The sequence below is a fragment of the Lytechinus variegatus genome, chromosome 5 (assembly GCF_018143015.1).
Source record: "Lytechinus variegatus isolate NC3 chromosome 5, Lvar_3.0, whole genome shotgun sequence".
Classification (NCBI taxonomy): domain Eukaryota; kingdom Metazoa; phylum Echinodermata; class Echinoidea; order Temnopleuroida; family Toxopneustidae; genus Lytechinus; species Lytechinus variegatus.
Genome location: NC_054744.1, coordinates 40,072,458 through 40,087,460, shown reverse-complemented (window position 1 = coordinate 40,087,460; position 15,003 = coordinate 40,072,458). Strand labels below are relative to the sequence as shown.

Genomic DNA, 15,003 nt, shown 5'->3' with positions numbered 1-15,003 from the left:
ACTATCACTTGCACTTCACCTCAACACACACAAAAAAAATTATTTCAATTGCACAGAAAAATAATTTTGACCGTATACAATCTAAGGGTGCGTTTATTCGACACTTTTTTACCCTAGAATCATGATTAGAATCATGATTCAAATCACGATTCTGCAGAATCACGATTGCGTTTAGTCGAAAGTGGAAATAAACGTCTTTCAAATCACAAACATGAAACACGGAAAAAGGGGCGTTTGGAAAGACGTTTCTGTAGAATCACGAACGAAAAAGGTCGTATAAACGATATCGTGATTTGAATCATGATTCTATGACGTCATTGTGTCGTGCTTCTTCCGGGTTCGACTCAAAGGCGCGCGCTGTGTTTCGTGCAGGTTAATTTTCGTGTAGCAGTATTGCCAGTGTACTAGTACCGGTATATGCCAATTGTCATGTGCATTTAGGAATTATCATTCTGTGTATTGTACCCCCGGGGTTGTACTGTAGCATCATTTGTATATTTCATTGTTTTCATCAATCATATCTTCAAGTTCCAAAGGCACAAATTGGACTGACGACGAACTCAGGGCTCTGCTTGTGCTTTGGCCTGAAGCAAAAGCATCCCTTACCAGGATTCACAGAAATAAGACGATCTACGAATCCCTTTCAGCGGCGCTTGCGAGGGAGGGATTTCTACGGAGATGTGGCACCGCCTGTCGAGACAAAATTAACAGAATTCGTGCCCAGTACTACGGCTACCGAACACCATTTTCGATGAACCGACAAGATTGAATACAAGTAAACAAAAACAATACGAGGTACAATACACGGAATTCTGGAAGTAAAAGATTTATTTTTCGGAAGCCGAGTAAACGTTGCACAAACGATCGCGCGTTAGCTCGGGCGGCAGCAAAAATCTAGCAGCCGACTTGAAGTTAGAAACACGCGCGAAAATGTTGACCTATACTTCCTGGGTCAAACTGCGCACTGTGATGCGCACTGGATCGGCCCGAATTCAGGGAGAAACAGCGTTTAATAGAAAGATGGTCGTATAAACGCTGATTCTGTCGGATCGTGATTCATGTTTCTGTTTTGAATCATAATTCAAATCGTGATTCAAATCATGATTCTGGGTTGAGGTCGCATAAACGCAGCCTAACTCTATTTCACACTTATATAAAAATCTCAATTACTACTTAACCAGCATGATTACAAAAACACTAACAACCCTCGTCTGAAAAGATCCTTTGTTGAAGAGGTATTTTTTCAAGTCCAGGAACGGAGGGCATGAATCAAGTAAACACGGGAGCTATGCGGCCAGGGCTTGATGAAAATAAAAATCATACTCATTTATTGGGGATTTACAAATGGATTTACCCAATGAAGTTGAACTGACAGAAATGGTATGCTTTCCAATTCGTAGCTGGCCAGTCACTTACATCTGAAAGAGGGGAAGTGCTGCTCTTCTTTCTTTTTTTGCATTTTAAAGGAAGCAGCAATCAATTCCAAACTTTCTGAATAACATCCCTGCCCTAAATATATGTTAGCATATCACACTGGTTCTTTATTATAGATTGTACTTTGATAAAACTACATGAATGTCTAATGGTGTATATAACTTATATAAATGCTTCTAAAGCCAGACAATGTGCAAGTAAAGGGGTAAGAGTGTGGGACACTGGTAGACACATAATAAATGAGGAAAAGTGAAATCTATTATGTTTTACCTGATTCAGTAAAAATGAATTAATACATTTATATGGCAATATTTTAATTTTGGACTCTTAATAACTATATTTTTTGTTGTTATTTTGGTGTTTACCCCATATCTACCAAACCAAAGGGAGTAGGGTAAAGGGGAATTTGTCCTGCAAAGAAAAAAATAGTACTTGAAAAATGTCAATAGCCACCCTCTCCACCACAACCACACAGTGACAGTTGTGTTCAAACATTTTGTATGAACAGAAAAAAGCTGAACAGCCCCCCCCCCCCTTGACATGGGGGGGACAGAAAAATTAGAATATGCTAGTAAGGGGTGGGAAATATAGGGCAAGGTCATGAAAATGTTGACTTTATAGGAGCCAAGGATGGTAAACCCTGTATGGGGCTGTCCATCTTGATTTCACACATGAAAGGTTCATCATTAATGTATTGGCAGATCATTAGTCTCACTTTGCAGACCTACAATGTGGCCGCTAACTATCCCACGATTCAAGCCAATAAAATCCCATCACAAGAACCACTGAAAAACAGGGAATTTTGAATTATGATACAAAAAATAGGCCCTCGGTGCAATAGATGGAAGAAAGGTCAAGATTTAAGAAAACAAACATTAAAATATATCTATAAGATATAAATCTCAGGGAGATGCAATACAAGTAGCTCAGTTGTTAGAGAGGTAGTCTTGCAATGCAGTAACTCTTGTTCAAAACAACAGTGAACGGATAGTTTGTGCCTTTTAGTTTTTGTCATTGTCAGACCCTTCAGAATGAAGTTAAAACCCAAAGTCTCTTGTAGCATCAAAAACTTGGTATGTTATAGGCATATGTGTGAACTGTGCCTCACTTATAATCCATCACATCAAATATAATATTTTAGTATAGAATTCACCAGATATAAAGTTCACTTTAGAAATTAAATGACTTTTGCATCTTTTCTCAGAAAGACCATATATCCTGTTTTGATTCCTTTATCAAATACGAATAAATAAAATATTGAAAAAAATAAAATTGAAAGAACTGAAGATAAAAATGAATGCACCTTCATAATGACTTCCTTCTTACTTTACAAAGATGAAATGAACAAGCAAGAATATTCATTCCAGCTAGTGATAAAGATTTTTATAATTTATTCCATTTTCTTTGACCTAAGCTGTGAGTTTTCTCTCGAGACTGAGAAGATTTTATATTCAAATGATTCATCATAAAGTATCACTAGGATTTCCATGCACTTATCACTAATACAGAGAACTCTTCTTCTTCTTCTTCCTCCATTAATAACGTTCTTTACCGGTATCGGAGTCTCTCTTATTTTCGTCAATGATCTCCCTTTTGCCCCTTGTGTATCCCGGTAAATAAGGCAATATATTTTGTGCTTGTTCAATTTTAGTTCAATATAGGCAATATGGAGCCAGGGGTCGAGTGAGGAAAGTCAGGATGATATAACATGTTTGTCCCACTTTCTACTGATATCCAGGGCCGTACCGAGGGTGCATTGCTTAATAACTAGGATTTTGGGTGAGAAATGCAAGTCTCTTCTGAGTATGTGCTTGATTGAAGCATCGAATTGTGTAGTGGTGGTTCCCACTCTAAACTTTCACTTTATATGGGTTCAAATCCCAAGTCATAATATCAATTTTCCCTCAGCAACAATTCATCGGCATTGTGCTACATGACCCAGGTAAGAAAGGCATATTACCATCATTTGCAAAAGTTTAAGACCACCTGAAAGTACACCACTTATATATATTTGTAACATACTGTACTAGGTTCATTAAAAACTGACCTATAATATTTGTTGATGTCCATTCTGCATTTGACTTGAATGGTTTAAGGGAAATTTGTTAAAAGAAATTGTCCATTCTGAAAAATCAGTCAAGAATAGTCAAGCTATTTGACAATTCCTTTATTAAACAAATTTCATCTTAACCATTCAAATCAAACACAGAATCAACACACACAAAAATATTATATAGGCCAAATTCTAATGAAAGTCAGCGCATACATGTACTGTACACATAACATTTCTAAGTGGTCTTAAACTCTTGCGAATAATGGTATTGTTATCATTATCATGATCATTGTATAAATGAAAACTTTTAAATCAATGTATTAAAGAGAAAAATTGCTTTGCTCTGTAACAGTCACGTAGGACCTACTATATGCCCACCATCAAGTTGCTTGATTTCCTAGACTATCCGCAGGCGAAGCAGAAGACTTTACTAATCACCCAACACAGCCAGAGACACATAACATCCTAGCCAATTCATCATGCACTATTACGCTTCTAAAAATACGCTCTCACTTTGATTAAACAAGGTGCAAAATTAGCCTCCAAACCGTCAAAATGCCCTTTTATGGAGGGCAAAAAATGTTCATCCTTCATGCCAAAATTGGGTTAGTATAAATGGAAATTGTAGTGTTTCAGGTTAGGCGTGACTATACCAAACTGTTAGAAATAACAGCTCAACACAATAATGTAGGTCTAGATCATTCCCTCAGTCTCTTATTCTATAACCGTCTCCTCTCCTCAACCACCCCCCCCCCCAAAAAAAAAGGAGGTAAAACATTTTGAAGAATGTTACTAAGCTATTAAAAAAAACCTTAAAAATAATTTGGGTATTACAGCAGTAAGGAAATAATTTTCTCACTGGAACAAACCAATATCTTAGTAGGAGTTGGCCAATACAAATATGTTTGGCTCAATTATTTGTGTTTCAACTATTAAAGTTATATGAATGTGAGGGCAATTTGAGAGTCAATCCCTGAGGATATTGTAGACCCGTAAATAATATTCATCTTCAAAAGTTGTGAAAAATACTTTGAAAGCACATTATGACTGCTTACACCTTTCACACAGGATAGGGGAAGCATCGAATCAGGCAACATTTGGACAGGTGGGCAAGCACATTCGCTGCTGGTGTAAGGAAAATGTGGCCACCATATTGTTCACAACACATTTAATTTCAAAACTTTTGATGATTCCTACTACACAATTGACCACTCCCTTTAAAAAGTCTATGTTCTTCGCAGTATAAATAGCAGGTTTGGATTTCTGAACCTCTTTTGGTGCCCTCTTGGATAGAAACATAGTGGTATCACATGACCTGCATCCTTCAACTTCCCTGACACCATAAATACATTCCACATTACAATACTGCTCTTTGTTTGCTCTGGTCCATTTCATCATAAATCAGGGGGTGAGGTTAAAGCTCCCTGAATCGACCAATCACAGGCCTCTCTGGGTGAGGCATGGCCTTATGGGCCGTGACCCTCCGCGACCTCAAAGAGTTATGGAAGATTAACTTTCTGACTATGAAATATGGAAAGGATTGCCTGGATGCTTGGGTTTGAGGTTAGGCTCATAAATGTCATAATAAAGTGACTGCCCAATAATCAGTCAGGTATCTGGCTTCAACATTTTTGCCTGCATGTGTACCCCACCCAACTGAAAAGCTCATTTCCATTATTTTAAAGGGAACTCTAACCTACCAATTAAAAGGAATTGCAATGAAGCAGGCAATTTTTTTCCGGGGGGAGGGGATTTTTCACAACCTACTGCCTATATCTGCAAAATTGGATATAGCTTCAACAATGCAGTGAATGTGAATTTTCGGGGATCTTTAATTCATTTTCCAGGCCTCTTTTGATCATTTTGGGGCCAAGTCGCCTGAGTCCCAGTAATATTTTCCCAGTAATGAAGCAAACTAAAGAACAAAAATAAAAAAGGTAAAATGAAAGCACATGGTTATAAGTCCTTATATATGACGTGCAATTTTACTGACCCTCAACCCCCCCCCCCCCACACACACACACCCACCCAATCAGCAACCAGGAAAAATCCTGGAATTTTCTTTACCACGTTCTTTTATTGTATATCATACATTTATATATATTCCTGAAGAATGTTCTCAATATAGAAATATATATAAATTAAATGAGTTTTCTTAGAATACCAGGAAATATTAAATATAAGATGGCCACATCATTAGTCACTTGCATGCTACAGGCCTAGGTTTATAGACAATAAAAAAAGATTTACCAAATATACACTCAGAAATAATTAGTAACTCATAATTTATTATAAATGATTAGTAAAACGTACATATAGGTTATAGAGTCAACATTCAAGAAGATGAATATTTTTCACAGCTAAAAAAGATCAAAGCGACAAACAAAATAAATTCTTATTAAATTCACAAATTTAGAGAACAACAGAGAGGTGGCCGAAAGCAGGGCAGAAGAATGCAGAAGGAAAATATAGAAAGAGGAATATATGGTGGGAGATGAAGAAACAAAAAAAGCACTTGGGCAAGACATGAAAATGATGAAAAAACAAACAAACATTAGAATTGCAATGAAATGGTTCCCGATTCCCCAAACGTGTTATTATGTCGCAATTTACTAGCATTATTAAAATTGTTTTTTTTTAATTACTGAATCTCCACAATGATTGATTTTTCCTGGAGAAAAATGCCCTGAAAAACGATCAATAATATTTTGGAATAAATAAATATCCAAAACTATTCTGAAGTATTATGTGACATTGATTGATTGAAGAAAAAACAGAGAATTCTAATGAACGGACATAGGAAAAACACAAGAGATTGAAAAATTGAGTTTTCTTTTTACTAGTGTTATAGGATACCTTTAAGGGGAGGTCATTGGGGCACTGGAGAGGACTGTTCTAAAGCATCAGGCCTGTGGGAGAAGGGAGCAAAAAATATACAAATATATCATATTCAAGGAATGGGTTAAGAATTAGAATAATAATTTCAGCAAAATAAATGAAAACCTACAACTATTTAAAGAATTGAATAAAACAATTGAAAAAAATCATTAAAACCATTAATGAAATAAAATTAAATGGGCTTGTGATTTTATTTTCCCCAACAGAGCAATGATGGGAGAAAAATGTCACAAATATCAATTAAAGTAATGCAAAAAATACATTATTGGATTTCTGATCAAGATTTAATTAAACCAGAGTCAAAATAACCATACAATTTTTTTTAAAACATATAAATATTAATTTGAATTTATCTTCTGACTTGTACCAATGAAATAAGTCACATGGTCTGATAATTTAAATAAAAGAATCCAAAACTTTTGACCAAGAAAGCTCACATATGAGATAAAATTTATTTTTTGAAAAGAGCACATCAGGGGTCTTCCCAGGAGGCCAAGGGTCCACCAGGCCAATTTTTCTCAAATTGTTTTTTCCTTTATCAGGATGTAAATTCGCAGCTAATAACAGAATCGATATGAAGACTTTCAGTTCAAATTTAATTACTTTTAAATGACTTATCTAGATTGAAACATTCGGATTGTATTTTAATCTTTGAAATATTAAATAATCTACATTCAATTCTTGAAATCATAATATCTAAATTTTTATATTAAGCTCTTGATCTTTCTTCAAAATTGGTATATTCAACCCTCTCAACTTATGATTGTCTTTATCTTGCAGTTGTGAAATGGAATAAAATCTACATTCCAAGAAAAAAAAACATAACCAAGAAATGATAACAATAAGAAATATAAAGTGTCATTTTTTTAAATAAAGAATAAGTGGCTTAAAAGGGATTCAAAAGCTTCATCAAATTTATGTCGATTATCATCCACAAGTTATAAGATTATACTTAATTTTAATTGGATAATACGCTAAGCGGAAACTTTTCCAATGATATAGACAAACATCCTAATGAAAGAAAATACGATGAGAAAAATCAGCCTTGTGGACTATCAACTTTCGTGGGGGAAAGTAATCGGCCTTGCGGAGCCTCAGCTTGGTGGGGAAAAATAATCAGCCTTGTGGACCCACCCAGCACATCATGATTGATAATTTTTAGAAATAATTTCAAAATGAAGAACATATATGACAGAAATAGATTATTCTTATTTCCCTTTTCCCCTTTGTCTTGAGTATCTATAGCCAAGGCTTTCAAGATTTAAGAAAGGTAACAGGTATGAGTTGGCTTTTGACTGGCAGCAGCACTTGCATGCATGCATGTTAAAATTCATGCTAAATGCCCGCCTAACTAATGTGCATGACACGAAAGTGATACTGCATACTTGAGTGCTTCACATGAGCAACTAGAAGCAATACACGAAGAGTGATCAGATCTATAATTCCATTCATGATGCTACAATATCCCTCACACATTCAACATGTACACAATACAAATACATGCACTTGTGTAATATATGAATGGAAATATGACAGCTGTAATTATTAACTTTTGTTTATACAATTAAACAACATACATCTAAATCTAAAGATGTGAATTTAAATACTGAGCAAAAAAGCTTTAAATTCTATTCTAATGTACAAAATTCAGCTTCACTAGAGATCGTTTACGAAATACAGCAAAGAACGTGCGGATCCCTCTTTCCACAGAAATCCGTCTATTTGTACACCAATCATGTCTATTCTGCCTAAACTACTACGTCAAATAGAAGGATTTGTTAACTTTAATGTTCTGGCTCATGATTGAAATTGCACATGAGACACTGGAGCTGCACGTACATTATTACACCAGTGACATGAATTCTAAATCTATTACATGATGCACCCTTTTCTTAAAGGACCATTTTTTGTCTTTGCTTATCAAGTTTTTTGTTAATAATTTGCCCCCACCCCTTCTTTGGTAAATCCTGACTCCGACCCTACTATGGATTGATTATCAATTGATTTGTTTTTCAACTTGCACTTCATGAGGAACATTTGCTATCATGGCATGATTGCACAAAACTCATCATTGATGATAACTTCTGTGTTAAGACTTCCCAACAGCCAATCAAATCAAAGAAGTACCTTGTAAACCACATACATGTTCACTCATGCCAAGCCAGTGAACACATTGGGTTTTCTTTCAGGTTTTGGGGGGTATTGGTGATGACATTGGTAAAGGAAGCACATTTCAGATTGCCTTCCTTTGCTCCAACACCTAATCAAGTTTGGTGTTGGTGTTGGTAATGGAATAACAATTTAGCTTGCCTTCCTTTGCTCTAACACCTAATCAAGTTTGGTGTTGGTGCTGGTGTTGGTAATGGAAGCAAATTTAGCTTGCCTTCCCTAGCTATTACACCTAATCAAGTTTTGTGTTGGTGTCAGTGTTGGTAATTCTGTACCATTGTGTTGGCTCAGTTGGTTGAATGTCCGTCTCACAACCGGGAGGTCAGTAATTCAAGCCCCGGCCGCGTAAGACCAAAGAACGTTAAAGATAGGAGTTTCTGCTATCCTGTTTGGTGTTCAACGATCTACATGTAAGGAATAGAGCAATGTCGATCTGGTGCTGCCCGGTGGCTGCCCGGCCCACAATCAATTGGGCAAAATTGATTTTCGGAGTATTTCTATTTCAGTATCGATTTTGAGCAATAAAATACGAATTACTTTACAGAAAAAGGTCTAAATCAAATCACTGATGGCACCAAGTGAGGCTTGTCCAATCACCAGTTTTATTTCACTTTGGTTCTATGTGGAACATTGACATCAATCATCAACACCAACTTGAAATCACCCAATGGTTTTCACCAGGTTGCAATGACACCCTGCCTTAAAATGAAAGAAGTGACCCTATTTGACCCCTCACCTTGTATAGCTTCCGGGTCACCCTTCATGACCCTTTGTAAGCGATCTCTGACCTCCTTGACCCTTTCTTCCTGTCTTCTGATGTCTGCTTCCGTCACCATGAACTTGAGGCAGGGAGGCTGGTCAGCATTGAGATACACTCCTGGGTTTTTATCAAGATGAGGCTATTAAACAAACAAGAAAAAAAAATTGGCTAACAGTAACACAAAAGCGACAATAACAAATCCATACACAAAACAGCTACTACTTGCTGAACTGTCATATAGGTTCTAAAGCATTCAAGGAATAAATCCTACCACTTACAAGAGGGACAAACCAATGTATTTCCCCTAGGATGAATCCAGTTGACACCTGATGAATTTCTCGCTGAAGGAAATGGGGCCTATCATTCTAACTCATGATTTTTTTATCAAAATAATGAGTTAAACCACCATCCCAATACAGAAACAGTTGAAATGAAATCTTCATCACAGCATCAATAATTAGGGGAAGGCGGGGTAAGTTGTGACACTTTTTGCATTTTGCATGTTAGAATTGATATGACTAGTACTATTGTAGAAATAAGTACCTTGCCTTTAAATTTGATTCTTGGGAAATGTTTTTCACCTACATATAACTTTCTAACCCCACACTGAAAGTCATAGTGACCTTTGAAAAAACCAATGTCAAATGGCTCAACTTGCCCCATAAATGGGGTAAGTTGTGCCACCGTCTGGGGTAAGTTGAGCCACAAAAACTACGTACAAAATGTATGGGGGGAGAACCAGCATGTCATTTTTTGTTTAAAGTCTTTTCACTTGCTACTTCTCTATAAATACTAATGTCCTTTAAAAGGAAAAGAGCAGTCATGTAAATTTGCTCCTTTCAGCCTGCATTTCAATCGATTTTTATGGTTTGTTTGTTTTTTAAGATACATTACCATAAGAATTACCATGGCTCAACTTGCCCCATGCTGTTTGGCTCAACTTACCCCAGTCCGAACTTAGTGCGATAATTTTGTATCCACACATTTATTATGCATCCATCATATAAACGACTATGACAAGAATGGAGATCCATACCTGGACTAACAATGTTGTTATCATGTCTTTACTATATTCAAAGACGTGTGTGTGTGTATAAAGCACTTATCTATTTCACACTCTTTTTTACTTTTTTGGCTGAAATTCATACTTTTCCCTCTAAAAAAAACTATTTTTTGTTTCAAAATGGAAAACAATGTGGTGGGGTAAGGGGTTATGCTGTGGGTCATCAATACATGACACCATCACAGTAGGCGGTTTCAAACCGCCTCGATCACAAGAATCCCCGTTAAATTACGAGAACTTTTTAAGGCTAAAAAATACCTGTTAATTATTCCTGCATTCACACCGCCCCGAAACACATCCTTCGGGATAAGTTCCCGAAGTTACGAGCATGCGCAGTATGGTCTGATAAGCAGGAAAGGCGCGAGATTCAAAATCACTAGCCCAGCAGCCACCCACGCCGCCGCGCCCAACGACACGCTGGGCTAAAAGTTCCCGTAATTTGCTTTCACATCGCCAAAATACCTGCGACCTTGGAAAAATCCCCACGAAAGTTCTCGTAATTTCGCCAAGTACCCACTATTTAGCGGGTATTTTCTTTCGGGGAAATTACGCGTAGTTTGCTTTCACATTACCAAAATACCTGGTATTTTCTGATCGGGGTAAATTTCCCGATCAGAGAATACCTGGAATTGGCGAACTTCGAGGCGGTCTGAAACCACCTAATGTCTAACTCATTCATTATTGGCCTGGGGCTGATGGCTCAACTTACCCCTATGCTCAACTTACCCCGCCTTCCCCTACTTAGGAGAGAACTCGACCAATCAGGTGAGCTAAGATACCTCACCTGATCATGTACTGTCATTGGTGTAAATGGTACATTATACAAGCCTTGTGATAAAACTTAGATGGACAGGCTGGCAATAATGTTGTTTTTTTAAGAAAAAAATTGAAAGACCCAAGAATTCTTACTAATTGTGTAACATCTCAAGGTTCTTTTGCATTCTAAGCTAGTTGAGATGCTAAATTATGAATAATTCTTGATCGAGTTTAGACCATTCTGCTTGCAGGCAGGTCGATTATATAATTACACACAGGGCTTGTCTGTATTTTTGGCTATGTATCTAAATGACAGATTATTATTTATTGCACATTTTCATGCTTTTATATAGGCATTTGTCACTTGCTTCCATTTACAACTGCAGAGGAGTAATAATTGAACAGTATTGAAACAATTTTACACCCTAACAATATATTTGTATGCAACAAAAATTGCTGTCACTGAGCCAAATCAGGTCAGGTGCTGAAGTTCAACTGCTTGGCCTTGTTCCACGAGCCTACTGTATACAAATTTTACACCATCAGTGAAGGTGTTGAATTAAAAAAAAATTACTAACGGATCTATACATATGGTAGTATGATTCATTTAACCACACTTTTTACGAAGCAATTCATACTTATGCATCCAGTCAAGTGAAAGTCTTTAAATTCAAGTCAGAAATTCATGAACTAAAAACATTTTTTCCAAACTGGAATAAGGACATTTTTGTATTTCTCTAATTGTAGAAAAGAGAGAAATTCAATTTTCATAAGAGAGAGTGCTCACAAGAGAGGCATATTCCTGTTCCAGAATAGGGACTTTCCCTGATACACTTCATACTTTGCTCATTATTAAAACAGGTAGGCATGATTATCAGCTTGTTTTCACCAAACTTCTAAGAAAGCAGTGATGTTTGAAGCCCACTAGTATACTTCTATCAGAGCTGCATTTACAAAGTGTTTCTTACAAATATTGATATTTTTATGAAAAGGCAGTTATAACATAATCTTTGTCTCTTTTAGATTCCCTCTCTCCCTCTTTCTCTCTCTCTTTCATCACTTTATGAATAGCTATCGCCATTTTCATAATACAGGCCGAAACACCCACATCTCCCTGGAGAATTACTATCTTAAATGTCAAGAAAAATAAGGTTTTAAGATGCTGCATATTAGATCAAAAGAATTTTTTTTTACCATCTCAGCTACCCCACTCCACTCACCACCTTTGTCATGCTTACGCATCATACACAAAAAGCTATTGGAAAGAAAATGAGCTCAATATTTCAATACTCAGAAACCTGATCTCAAAGAGTTTAATTTTTTTGTTAGAATTTAAAAAGGATTGCATGGAGACAAATGTCAACAGATTATGAAACTCATTGAAGTTTTGTTATCCTGTCAATCATGAACAAAAAGAAGCAGATACTATTGTCAATAATTTTTATATTCTATATGCTCAACTCCTACACACAGAAAAGTAGACACTCTAAAGACAAACAAAACAACAACAGTGGTTTAAATGTCAAAAAAGCATCTTGATTTACACATTGAAACATTTGTGTAAAGCACTATAAAATATCAATTATTATTATTATCAATAGTAGTAGTAGTATCATTTCAACTGCTGATCTGGAGCACTTTCATTAGCACTTTCATTTAGCACTTTCATTCAAACTGCCTCGATCATAAGAATTCCTGTTAAATTACAAGAACATTTTCAGGCTAAAAATACGCATTCACAACGCCCCCCAAAATACCCTGCAGGATAAGTTCCCGAAGTTACGAGCATGCGCAGTACGGTCTGATATGCAAGCAAGGCGCGAGATTTCAAATCACTAGCTCAGCAGCCACCCACAGTGCCCATGCCCAATTATACGCTGGGCTAAAAGTTCCCATAATTTTCTTTCACACTGCCAAGATACCTGCGACCTTGAAAAAATCCCTGTGAAAGTTCTTGTAATTTTGACAAGTAGGCCTACCTACTGTGATAGCAGGCATTTCCTTTCGGGCAGATTACAGGTAATTTGCTTTCACCATGGACCTATAGGTCCATGCTTTCACACAGCCAAAATACCCGGAACTGACAAACTTCAAGGCCGTTTGAAACCTCCTATAATCACAATTTTATTGAAGAATCAACTTGCATGGAACAAATCAATATCTATCCATCTCAGATCATTCTCAATAACACGCCACTTTCTCTTTCTTTCTAAAACACACTTCTCCACATACATGTATGACTATGCAGACCATGTAGGTTATCACAGAAAAAGGCTAGTAGTTGTCAACTGACTGTAAATCCCAGAGTTCATATGACTAAACATGGAATATGCCTGTGATGACCTGAAGAAACTGCTTTGGACTTCTAGAGGCGTTTTTCAGACCGCCTAAAAGTTTGTCTGTTCCAGGCATTCTCTGATCAGGAAATCTACCATGATCCACCTCAATCAGAAAATACCAGGTATATTTGCCAATGTGAAAGCAAAATAGCAGTAGTATCCCCTAAAAATACCCATTCATAGTAGAAATTAAAAGAACTTTTGAAGTGATTTTTCCATGGGTGCAGGTATTTTGGCAGAGTGAACACACACATTTTCATCCATGATCAGGTCATCAAAAAAAGCAGGCTGATGGAGTGAATATCACTTGATTATGAATTTTTGAGTACTTTTTTTAAACAAAGGTCTCAAAGATACCTATATTGTTAGAATTGTATGCCCTATATGATTCTATCCACCATACCACTTCTCTAGAGCTCTCTCTCTCTCTCTTCCCCTATCCACAACCCAATAAAAAAGCAGGTCAATGATTTAAATGTCAACTGATAATGCCTCTCTGAAGAATTAATTCCATTTGCTTGGAAATTTCATAATGGTGCATCTTCATAAATTCCAGGCCTGTCATTGCCAGTAAAATTACCGGTAGTGAAAATTGAATACATTGGTAAGGAATTAATTATGCCTGTTTTGAAATGGAAGGAGGACAGAATTTGCATTTTGGGTGGGCTGTTTTGACAGATTCATTTATTATTATTTTTTTTTAGGATGCCCCTTCATTGAATGCTTAAAGTCTTCAAGGATATTTTCCAAAGGGGGAGGGGGGGGGCAAAGAACGTGACTAGGTAGACTTTGAAACAATTCTCCATAAAATTGTTGATAGAGGGGTTTCTAGGAGGGGCAATTGCCCCATCCACCCCTGCTATCACTTGACCTCTAAAACATTTTTTTTTCTTTTGTTAGATACACCAAGTAACCATCCCTGTTGCTCTCATCTTGTGATGAATGCCTGGAACATCTTCCTTCCAGCCATCATCCTTAATACTTCTATCATCACCATCCTCCCTCCATCCAACCAGACATTTTACATCATCAATGGTCCAGACCAGAAAGAACTTAAGGCAGCTAAACCAGGGCCACATAACTGTCACTGAATTTAAGCGCTTCCATCTTGTGATGCATGTCTGGAACATCTTCCTTCCACTTTTCCATCACTTTAGTCTTTTTTTTCATCACTATTCTCCCTAAATTCATCTCAGACATTCTTGCTCTCATGAACGATGGGGGAGGGGGCTAAATGGCAGTACAATTCCCAGGTCAGCTTCACAATAACCTGCACCCTGTTTCCATCTTAAAACGGATACCTTGTACATGTACAACATCCTTCTTCTAGTCTTCATCTCCTGTTATCCTTCTTTCACCACACCCTCACTGAATTCATCTCTAGACCTTTTGTCTTAAATGACATAAAAAGTCCACATTATACGCATCCTCCTCTCAGTCAACATCCTCATCTAAACCTTCTCACATCATCATCCTTCCTCCATCCCTCCACCTTAGCCTTTCTGTCTCTCACAAATAGTCTTGACTGACT

General features: G+C 36.9%; 1 protein-coding gene across 2 annotated transcripts in view; it reads right to left on the bottom strand.

Annotated features, from left to right (window-relative positions):
• The window catches only part of LOC121416135 (methyl-CpG-binding domain protein 2-like), a 54,273-nt gene that overhangs the window by 6,055 nt on the left and 33,215 nt on the right, over window positions 1–15,003 (bottom strand). Inside the window, exons 5-6 of one of the 2 annotated variants that reach the window (XM_041609608.1) lie at window positions 9,291–9,453; window positions 6,344–6,396 (exon numbers count right to left, since the gene is read on the bottom strand). In XM_041609608.1, the coding sequence (XP_041465542.1) occupies window positions 6,383–6,396; window positions 9,291–9,453 (177 nt within the window). In that variant the 3' untranslated portion in view covers window positions 6,344–6,382. The remainder of the gene's footprint in view (window positions 1–6,343; window positions 6,397–9,290; window positions 9,454–15,003) is intronic. The other variant, XM_041609607.1, reaches the window with a different exon arrangement.